The sequence below is a fragment of the Hetaerina americana genome, unplaced genomic scaffold (assembly GCF_022747635.1).
Source record: "Hetaerina americana unplaced genomic scaffold, ioHetAmer1.1.p SCAF_154, whole genome shotgun sequence".
In the NCBI taxonomy this organism is placed as follows: domain Eukaryota; kingdom Metazoa; phylum Arthropoda; class Insecta; order Odonata; family Calopterygidae; genus Hetaerina; species Hetaerina americana.
Window position 1 is genome coordinate 7640 of NW_027286670.1, and position 12121 is coordinate 19760.

Genomic DNA, 12121 nt, shown 5'->3' on the forward strand with positions numbered 1-12121 from the left:
AAATACAGTGAAAGATGGGACATGGCAGGTAGGGAGAACCAAGGGTCTCTTAGATTTCTCTGGAGGATATGATAATCCATCCAAGCTTCTTCAAATTATCCAAAATTATTTAAATGTTAACATTTGTGGTTTAATGTACTTACCATTCACTCATTACCAGAAAGAATCAATCTCCTTGCTGAGGCCTTTTCAATCAGGAAACATTCTTTATTGCTTAAAACCCAAGGATTATGAATGATGAGTAAATTATAGAAACTTCCCTTCAGAATAATCCGAGTTACTCAAAATTCACTTTCAGCGTAGTTGAACAAAATGCATTCAACATTTCCAAGGTTGCTGCAAACAAATGTATTTTTTATTTACATTAATTAAACACACGCACACACTCACTTACATATTTATACATAGTTAAATCCCATTGTTTCAAACTTGGAAATCACATTAACATTTATTTAACTTTAGTTAACGACAAACAATTTAAACAAGAAAAAATTGCAACGCGAATTTTTCCATAATTTTGCGTTACACCAAAATGTTCAATATAACGCTCCATGATTATCTTTGGCAAAATTTAACAGCAAAGCATTTACACATCAACTATCCGTAGAATTTGCGTCCATGAATGATTTGCAGATTTCAGCTGACCAATCAGAATTTTAGTGAAAACTTTACGAACGCAGTTCGTAAGCAGAGCGATTTATACCATTCATTTATACAAATAGAGTTTAAAAGTTGTATAGCCGAGCTGAGCATCATAGAAAAGCAACATAGCATTGCTTGAAGAGAAATATTTCTTCCTTTGACTTCAAAAAAACGTGTATTATGGATTTAAAGGACTTTTTGGTTGGGTTTTCGATGGCATCGAAAACTCTATCGTGAACTTCACTACAAACAAGATACCATAGACCCGCCCTTTGGACAGTTCATCATTAACCATGGCCAAAAAGCCTTTCAGAAACTTAAATATCACACTGAGCACTACTTATTCGTTTTCTTTGCAAATTATTTGCTGAAAAAGACATGAACGTCGCTAACTTCAAAACATTCATAACATTAAGTAAAAAGTCATCCTCTTCTTCAGTTTTAAACAGTCGGTTTAGGACTTCCAAGACTATCAATTGAAGGTCCGTATTCCATGCACAGTCCTTGAAACCATTTGGTCGAGGGTCTTTACTTTAATTCAGTTGAAACAGACAAATTGATAACGACAACAAGTGCATTTTTTCAATTGATTACATCATTAAATGACACTTCATTCACTTATCGACATATGGAACACGTCGAAGAAACGCAATTCACAAAATAAAAGAATTCCGTCATACAATGATCTCGATGATCACATTTACGTACTCCACAACCCTGCTACCTTGGCATTTCTCTCCTGCTTTCACGTCTTGACTACATTCTTTTAACTTAATTCAACTTTTCTGGCACACATCTTTTACATCTTGAATATCTTCTTAACTTTTCGCTCAGATTACGAAACTGCAAAGAAACCATGACTCACTGAATGAATCGTCGTATCAGATTTGCTATTATTTTCTGTTTCATTTGGAATGCCAAGAGGATAGAAAATCCGTACGACTAGGCATTCATTGAGACTGGCGAAGCAATTTGAAGACATTGAATTCTGTTTTTTTTAATTTCCTGTTTTAACACTGACCTGCATGCTGAAATTTATTGGTCACGGTTGTCCATTGTCACTACTTGAATTAGAGTTGACCTCAACGCTCGATGCAAACGAGCTCTCTCTTACCTCTACGAAAGAAAACTGATTGTATTCCTTTGAAACCCACACTGATTCGACTGTTTCACTTTTAAAATGAGATCCATTATCTTGCATTCCAGCACTCTCATGCCAAGTACCCTCATTGCCTCTTTCTCCAGCAATCTCGTGGAAAATATCACTCGGTAATAGCACAAAAATGTCCTTAAACGTTTGATAAGAATTTCAAGAAATATATATATATATACATGGTGTTTAGACGCACTAATTCGTTAAAAAAAACATGTCCCAAGTTTTTTTCTTTGGGTTTCAGCTCTGATAAGGAATCAACTCGAGGACCTCCAGTCGACATCGGGTCTTGGAAAACGATCATAAAGACTAGTCGGTACATGTTTACCGACGCACCACATTTAGTTATACACAATTAGTTACATGAATTTAAGAGTATCCCTTTTTTCGTCCGCATCACTCGGAATGGCAGTAATTCGTCCGTCCGTTCTGGCGACACACACAAACGCACGAAGACGTCTTTCGTATCGTCTCTTCTTCTTTCCCCAACGGCTCCTTTCGACCAGGGCGCACGTGACTCACGCCGAACTCGTCATTATATGTCCGCCCTGTCGTTGGTACTCGGTCGGTATCCAGCCATCCTCCCGCCCGGCCCCACCGTGGGGCATATCCTCGTGGATCCGTTGTTGCTCGTCCTGGGATACTGCAAATCGGCGTAAAGGTTGCCGTACGTCCAATCAGCTCTCCCGGCATAACCCCGGCGATCGCCGATCACCATTGTCCCAAGATACTCCCCTCCCCAGCTACCCCTTGGTTGCTGGGAGGAAACAGTCAAGTCGCACAGAAAGGGGAAAAGAGAGATTATTTCAGAGCCGTGTTAGGATATAACTTCTTTAACTTTTTGTCGGTGGAAAATTTTTAGTTCTTTTTCACACTCGTCTGTGCGTTTTTACAACTGGTTATTAGAGAAGACCCATCTCGAAAGGAGCATACCAAAGGAGCATGAGAACCAAATTTCACTTAAGAAAACCGTGCTAATATTACAACTTTTTTACAGTCGCGAAATTTTAGTCATTTTCCGGGCACATTTGTTACATTTTTACAAATGGAAACTACAGAGGTCACATTTGGACAGGAGTTTATTTACCCAGGTGATAAAAAAGTCCACTTAAGTAAACCACCAAGTATGATTACAGAGCACTGAAGTTCACCCAACAAAATTTTTTAAGTGTTCAAGAACATAAACTTATACTTACCTGAATATCAAATAAAACAACACCAAGGCAACCTAATATTACGATTAATATTATCTTACAGCGCAAGTACACTCCGCAGCTTCTTCATTGCCACTTGATTCACATTGATATTTTTTATAAAAAAATATTTCACATAACACTATTAAAAAAGTGGATTTATCTTATTATCTCTTAACGAACTTTAATTTTAGCAGATAATATTTTCTTCTTTTTGTATCATAGTGTATGAATGCCATGCCATTCAAGTAAAATTATGTCTAAATTGAAAGTTAAATAAATGACAATAGTTCATTGGAAGATTGTTAATAAATTAATTAAATTTAGAAAAATGCTAATTTCCGGAGAATTTTCCATCAAATAAACTATTACTTCAAATTCAATAGAAGCAATAGAATCTACCATAGGGAAGGTGTCTTCAATATACAATTGATATAGTACTGGACTTCAGTCTACATTCGAGAATTCGAATGCAGCTGAAGCACCTGGCAGTAATCTTAATGCGTCAACGAAATCGACCTTTCCCGTCCGCCTTAAAGCCATTTCGAAGTAGTTTCTTGAGTAAACCGTGATGTTTACGTACATCGAATGACTGTAGAAGGAACAGTTCTGGTAAAAACTATGTAAAGGGAAATATACGATATTTTTTTTAAATTTGCACTTTCGCGATAAATTTACGCATGACCTTTAGTCAGTGGAGTTGAAACTAAAACCAGTTTAAATGTATTAAAAATAATCTTCTGTATTTTTATAATATTAAAATGAACTTAGAGCGAGAACGAAAAAATGATATTGCATGCACGTACGCAAAGAGGATTTAAAATTTTTCATGATATAATTTCGTTTACTCAGAAAAAGTACTTTTGAAGTCTTACATCTTTGACATTTATTAATTTATGAATCTTGGTATTTTCCCATGACAATTTTTACTCAAAATATCACTGGTTTTCCAGTTTCTTCCGAATGGGTAGACTCAATCAACATGATGGACAAAATTCTCAGACCGTTTATGTGGAAAGAATATTGGTAGAAGTATTAATAACTCAGAAGTGAAAAAAATCATCACAGTCTTCGCACGGTCCAGCATGTACTTTCTTCTCTGGGAAACAAGAGCATCGCCAAATATAACGGGCAATGGAGGGCAAGCATATCATCGCAGATATTATATAATCTTATTTGCTATCCCATGAACAAAGTTCAAATGAGCCAGGATTAGTGCAAAATACGCCTCTTCATTTTTATGCTACAAGATTACAGGTAAGGAGAAATGCAAAATATTTAGTGCATAAAACCATAGTCAGGTTAGAACTCCTGAAACTAAAAATATGAAATCAAAGTGAGTGGGTGATGAATTGTGTACCCACTTTATACAATTTATGTCAAAGCAAACCTGTACAAGTAAAAGTACTTTGAATGACAGCAAAGAAACCTCACAGACGTGTCTCTGGTGAGGGAACATGCTCTATTGGGGTAACTAAAATTTGATGAATGAAATATTTACTGATGCGTGCTTCTGAATGTTTGTGGAATTTATTTACAGTGGAGATGACGAATGTGGAAAGATTTAAGTAAAAAGATAAATTTATAAATACAAAATGATTAGGTGTCACAAAAATAGTCACATAAAAATTTAGCCAAATATTCATTAATAACTTTTCACAGATTGCCCATTCCCGCATGCTCCGAAGAATTTTGCGTCTATGACTGTATGTGCTGGTGTGTAATCGAAATATATACGTTATGGGATGTACGACGTGGAAAACACAGCACTATATTACCTTCGGATAAATATCAGATAAAATGCAAAAAATGTAACTTAACGTGTTCCTCGCAAAATTTCTAAATATAGAACTTTTGCTTTTAACTAGTGATGGCGTAATCGAAAAATAATTTGAATCGAGTGAAATCACCATGAAAATCGAATTTTGAATCCAGATTCCTATTTTATCAATAGAATGGTCGAGTAAAAGTGAAATAAAATTAAACATTGTTAATAATAATTTCAATTCATTAGTTATTTCCTCTTTTTCCTCCAACGCTAATTATCATTCAAGTAATAATAATATAAAAATACCTGGTAGTATCAATATTAAATTAAACAAAACATGATATCTATCACACTACTCTCCATTCATTTCAGCTTTTATTGATTCAATCTCTTGCAACTATTATCAAACAATATACGATTTAATTCGTTAAGAACAACTCGTACACAACTCGCACTTTACTCTTGGTCACATTATGCCTAAAGTTTTACATGCTTCTTTCCCATTGATATATTCTGAAATGATTCTCGGTAGGGTATAAAAATAGTTGAACGATAAACTTTAATTAGCGTAAACATTAAAATGCATAAAGGAAACTGCAGGGAAAAGAGATATCCATGCAAACCCAAACATTTTTCTCTCATCTCGCACTCAACGTGATACTTTTCGTCATTAAATATTTAATGGTGTCACCAGTAACTTTGACCGTCGAAATATTGATTTTTCGATGCCTTTATGCATAACTGTCGAATATGCGGTACCCACAAACCAAATGTGATATCACGATATCTTATAGTGCTAAGGCACTAAAGCACTATTTCGTTGCCGCAAATCTTGAGCATCTCAAAATGTAACACTTTTATTGAGGAAAATAATGAGCAATTTTCTAGATGTAAGAAAAGATCACATAGAAAATCTTTGTTGTGATCATTGCAAATTATATGGATAAATACAACTCGAAGAAAATAACCATATTCTAGTGGAATATATTGTTAGGAATATGAATGATTAAAAAAATACGAAGAAATATGGCATCTCGTTGCCTAAAGCAACGTAATTAAGAAAATAAGTTTATTATTATTCTAGACAATACACCGGTTAAGGTAGGTTTTTTGCACAGACACGCGCTTCCTTTTTTCTCTTTCTTCTACTGATTTCTCCCAACAATCCCCTCTCCTCCCCCACCATACACAGCACTTCCTCATTTGCTTTCCTTTCTGTCCACTTCACCTTCTTCATCCTTTTCCACACCTACATTTCAATCACCCTTCTTCAATGGCCATGTTTCCACGCCGTACATTACTACGCCACAAAAAAAGTATTAATGAGCCTTTTCTAAACACGCTAATCCCTGTAATTAAATTGAACGCTCATTTGCCCAGCGCAGTTATTCTCCATGTCCCTACTATTTTGAGCAAAACGCTTCTGAGATAGGTAAACTGTTCCACCCGCTCAAGCTTTTAAAGTCCCAATTTGAATATTTTACTTGACCCTTCTCTTTCTCAAAAACTACATAAGCTTCATTTTGTTTACATTTATCTTCATTCTTAGCCTATCACACTGAATTTTCAATGTAGTTAGCAATACTTGCAGCCCCTGGACTAATTGACTAATTAAGGTTTGGATCTTCTGCAAAACTGATTTCATTATACCCGACCGACCTCATTCTACGAAATTCTCCAGTTCACCCCAATCTTTTTTTAACCATTTCCTCCGTTTACATGGTGAAAAATGCGGGTGATAATGGACACCTCTTCCTAAGACTGCCCATCTCGACTCTCCATCCGCTTCTCGCATCTAAGCAATCCGACACTAAGCAGGTTGCAGATAAGTCTCCTATCCCTCCAATCTATTCATATTTTCTGCAATATATTTTTTAGTTTTTGCCAATTCATTCTTTCAATCGTCTTTTCGAAATCTGCGAAATAGGCAAATAGAACCTGATTGCATTCTATGCCCCCTCATTACTGCTATGGCGTGCCTCTCCCTTTCCTGAAACGAAACCCCGTTTTGTAACCGTTTAACATTTATTAATCTTTCCACCTCATTTTCTCAATTTACCTACCGATGCTCTATCCTCTTTAATCCTCTATCCTCCCCCCACTAACCACATTTTTTGTCTACCTCCCTATGTAATTTATTTTTCAAATTTTATCTCAGCCAAAATATCTTAAAGAAGCCTGAAAGGATTTCTGGAGAATGAGATTAGGAGTACTCCAGTCAAGAAGACAACGAGCCAATCAATGACCACAAATCTTTTTGAAAGATACACGTACGAGGGAATAGAGCTTACTTTTGACGTCGACGGTGTAGTAGGGATCCTAAAGTTCTCATATCAGCACACTCGAACGGGTATTCAAATGTAGGAAGACAAATTAGTACACTCCAGCAATGATATGCTTAATATATCGTCCTCTAATAGCATAACTCGCGCTTCAGCAAACTAACGGCTATGCATCGAAAGCCTGTTTTTGCACTCATAAAATTTTACCACAAATTAAAAAGTTAAAAGGTTGTTTCTTGACTTAACAGATATTATCACACCTCCAAGAATTAATTTTCACATTGAGGATATAAATGGGATCCCAAAAAATGCCGACACATTTGCATTCTCAAATAAAGGAGGACAAATTCGTAGACTCCAGCACTGATAGGTTAAATTTCTCTTCCGCTTATAGCACAATTTGCGTCTCAAAACGCTTACGGCTACGTATCGGAAATATTTCGAAAGTCCTTACTGGACATGCTTGTGTTACTACATATTTACAATTATAATTTGCCCAATAAAAAGTAAAAAGGCTGTTTGCTGGTCCAACACACATTATCACTCCTCCAAGGAGCCAGCTGGAATAGCATGGTATAAGGGGGTATAGACTCAGAAGCTTCTTCTCTGCATTCATCCTCATTCCTGAGAAGGTAAATTTTCTGAAGCATAAAACTCTTCGCTACACACTAAACTTTTTATATATTTTTTCTTCTAGTCTGCAGTCTAGTCCCAGGCAGTAATTTGCTCCTTTCTTTCACTAGTTCTTTTCAAAATCTCTACACTGATATTCACGGCTTCGCCCAAAATAGTACCCTCTAGCGAAAATAGTTCCACCTGCTATAAATTATGTTCACCCACTTTACTATTAAAATTAGCGTTCCTGAATAAAGAGAATCTTATTGTCACCTGCGTATGCTGGGGATTGGAAAACAAATGTAGGCATTAGAAGGGGTGCGATGAGGCAGAAAACATGGCGAAGAAATTAGGCGTGACCAGCATTCTAAATTGGACTGCAGAAAAAAGACTTTTTCTCCAAATAAAGCAATTAACAGCAAAGGTTACTTCTCTTTCTCTCTCTCACACAAAAATATCCACTGACTTGCCTTATACAATTCAGGTGACATTTTAAAAATTACTGAAAAGTTAAAATATTTTTATGACGAACAGTATCACAATTGAGAGACAAAATTCGTTTTTCTGGCGGTGTCCTCCTTGTCAGTGAAGATTTGTGGACCCGCAGATTATTTTTAAAACCATCCTCGTAATTAAGAAAACACCCTCTAGTTTTAAAATGAATATTCGCTTTGACTTTAATTTTGAGATTTTATTGTAACTTATGTAAATATAACTGAGGAGCATGTCAATTTATAATGATAAGGTGCTAAAGTGAGGAACATAGATGATCAAGAAAAAAAAGTAAATATCGCATATTAATTTGAAATCGTAAATCATGCTCGAATAATCAGCCCTATGCATTCAATAAAGGGGATCGAGATGGTGCGGGGGCTAACGTACTGGCTTCCCACCCTGAGGGCGCGGGTTCAAATCCCGGCGGTGTTGAATATTTTTCAGAGGTATCTCGATCCCTACTTGAGGTGCTTTGTGGAGGGCACTTTGAGTGAGTACGCCGTCCGTCGGATGGGACGTTAAGCCGCGGACCCCTTGGCGCCTTTCGTAAAGAGTAGGCTAATGCCGACGCCGGGTTTCTCTCCACCCTTCATCCTTTCCTGTCCTTCCCCTATGGCGCAAATGACCTTAGCTGTCGGTCGCCTCCCCTCAAAACTACTACTACTACTACTGCATTCAATAAATCCTGGAACAAACAGTAGTATTTAAAATGTAAGAATGAATAGAAATACGTTTGAACATTAAAATAATTTATATTTTTTGATTAATTGAAATGGCCATTGGCGTTAAGGAAAAATAAAAAAACAACCAAAGGACTAAAAGTATTATTACATATATAAAACAGATTTCACTTCAACCTGAGCATATAAAATTGATAAAATAGGAATTGGTTTTCTATATTCAAGAAAAAAGTGGACTCGGATTCTGTATTCGATCAAATTTGGGGTACAACACATGAATGTGATTCGCAGAAGGTGACAAAATCCTCACTAGGATTATAACATTAGTTTCAATTATGTTAAGAATTAGAATATACTAATAATCAAATATGGGTTGACATTTGATCAGCTATCACGATTAGTGCATGTCGTGTGGTGGACTCGTATGTGTTAGGTATATCCGCACGAAATAGGAAACTCAATATGACTCTTAGGTGTTTCAGCACTGTTATTGGCAATATCGAATTCAAGTAGGAACCAAGTTTCTATTGCCATCCAATCCGATTATAGCATCAGATAATCGAATTAATAAACAACTGAAGAGATGAAATCAAGTAAAAAAAATGTTAAATATAGCTGTGTTAAACCATGGTCAAGATATAATGATGAGTGTTCCACGATAATATTTTTTCTACCCGTAATTGGAAGAGACTAACTGGGAAGAGTCGAACTAAAGTTGAAATAATATCTGTTGATAAGGATACTTTAAATGTTGAATGGCGATTATTTCCTAATTAGATTAGCACATGCTAATATATCATAATGGGGTGTAGCACTATTAACAGACACAATAAATCCAATTTCACAGTAATCACGCTCATTAGTCCAAGTCGTCGAAGGACATGGAAGTTATAGTGTTTCTATTTTTTGAGGATTATATTTAGGAATTCACTTAGGCTTTCTAAGTGACCTAATGTGAGCATTTTTCCATAGGAAAAGTAGAAAAGACAAATTTAGGCAAAATGCTTGTGGTAATGGTAACAAATATCAAATGAGCGTCTTCACGAAGGCGGGAGCCTGTAAAATCGGGTTTGATCATGACCTCTTGACTCATGAGCACCGTTTTGGTTTTTCGAAATATATATCTCAAGCTCTCTCAGTACCAGATATATAATCAAAAACTTCAAAAGTGATATGTGATCCGTAGACCTGAATGCATAAGGAACAGAGATTCCTATGCAATGTACACGATCTCGAGTCCGTACAAAATTGTAGATGTTTCCTTCTTCGTTCTCGAGGATTTCCGAAGTAAAAGCAAGCGGTCCCCCATCCCTCCCGCACCCTAGTTAATTCCCTTAGCCTCCACCACCACCACTACCCTCGTGCCAAATCCCGTGTGCTTCTACTCACTGAAGCAGCCAATTAGCTCCATCCCCCTCCTCTGTCAAGAGCGCCGTCTCGCGTTTGCATCGCGAGTTAATCGTCAGACGGTGGTGGGAGGCGACATGATAGAAGGGGCCATCCTCACCTTCTTCACTGCTTCAGGGGTGGAGAATCCGCCTCCCGCTGCAGGGCTGCCACCTTGAGTCCCGATTCCGGGTCCCCCCTGGCGGCGGGAGGTGTCGAAGGGAGCTTGGGGGGACTTTGTACCCAAAGGTTGCCGTCCTGTGAGGACTTCCGACCCCGCTTCACTGAGGTCACAGCGCGGTGAAAGGGAGAGAGATTGAAAGAAATAAGAATGACATTTTTAACAGCCACATAAAATTAGGGGCGAGGCATATAGAAGTTTCTTAAGGAATACTAAAGAAAAGAAATTAGAGTTAGCCATAGGAGATAGATAAGAGATGGATGGTGTAATACAGAAGTTTCCAAACACTTTTGATCGACGACTCCATTAACATTAAAAAAAAAACTAATTGGCCTCCTTTGAGTGTCATTTTAGGAAATGAGGCAGGAAAGAGAAAAACGGCTAATTCAAGGGATGAATAAGAACTCACGTGATTCTAATCAATTCTCACAAGTGCCGTCGGAATGTTAAGTTTATCATAAAATATTGATCAATTTGTTGTTGCTTTTACTAATTATCTAAGTTTCCCCGAATACTGTACACTAAGAGAGTCGCAACGCTCTGTTTGGGAACCGCTGATCTAAAGGATTAAGGAGTCACCTTTGGGACTTTCCGCCGGAAATTACTCCAAGGTTATAAGATAATTAAATTATTTAATTTAAAACAGTGGAAGTATAAAAGAAAATTTACAAACTTATATTGAACTCAGGCCATCATAAAAAACCTTTCTCGGGTTGCCCAATAAGCAACCAGCTTTTATTGGTGCATGTAAACGTGTATAGGTAAATCTCATTATACACACAGGGTACTATTAAATTAAATATAAATGTTTTAAGAGTGAAAAAAGTAATATTAAAGAAAATCTTTTATATACGGCCAAGACTCCTGATCAATGAAAAATCAGTAATTCTAGCTAGAACTTCTGCTGATACCAAGGAGATGCTTGGTTGTTTAGATGCACGTTTATATCAAATGAATAACCTTTAGCCAACCATTTGAAATATAACAATATTAACAAACGGCACGCGTTCATGCGTTTTTCAAGGACTTCTTGGAAAAAATAGACAAAATCAGGCAAAGTTTCGTCGTCACTCACTTTTTCGTCATAACCTAGAGAGAGAAAGAATACTCCTAGAAAATATTTGGTGCAATTTAAATTTTGTTTCCAACAAATCCAAGGGAATTTCCGTATTACTGTTAAAAACCAACAAGCAAATGCGGTGCGATGCAGTGTTATTTAAAATTTCCTCCACCGTACTCAGCCTGGATGCAATTAATATTCTCCGCGGCCCGTTTTTGCAAGCAAAATTCTGATTTACATTTGTTTGCATTTAAACTTCATGAACATGGATTTAACTACTAAAATTTGGCTTAAAACGAAATATACACTTACATTTCGATAATAAATTTGATATTTAGCTCTCCATTCACATGCTATCACATAATTTAATCTGTTCTTGCGGCGCATTGCCGTTTCAAGTATTGTTAGAGCAATATTCGAGTGGCCTAATAATTGCTATTTGGTCGCTATTCGGCCGTGAAAAAGTGTTTCTTCTGACGACCAAGGGGATATATTTACAGGAAGGTAGTTTGGGGGTGTATACATGTAACAGTTAAGGATTTATAGTAACAAACAGAATATTATAATAATTACCAACAAGATTAATTTTTTTCTTTATCAATATTTCGCAGGATTATGTTGACATGTTTGGCTCTTATGAATTTAAAAAGTTTTTATGCTGTCATA

At 36.6% G+C, this 12121-nt stretch overlaps 1 protein-coding gene across 1 annotated transcript in view; it reads right to left on the reverse strand.

Annotated features, from left to right (window-relative positions):
* Positions 1-381: 381 nt before the first annotated feature.
* LOC139686950 (kin of IRRE-like protein 2) overlaps positions 382-12121 on the reverse strand; it is a gene marked incomplete at its 5' end in the record, with an annotated part of 594080 nt that continues 582340 nt past the window's right edge. The window contains 2 exons of the mRNA XM_071583986.1: positions 382-2552; positions 10336-10498. Of these exons, the coding sequence (XP_071440087.1) occupies positions 2331-2552; positions 10336-10498 (385 nt within the window). The remainder of the gene's footprint in view (positions 2553-10335; positions 10499-12121) is intronic.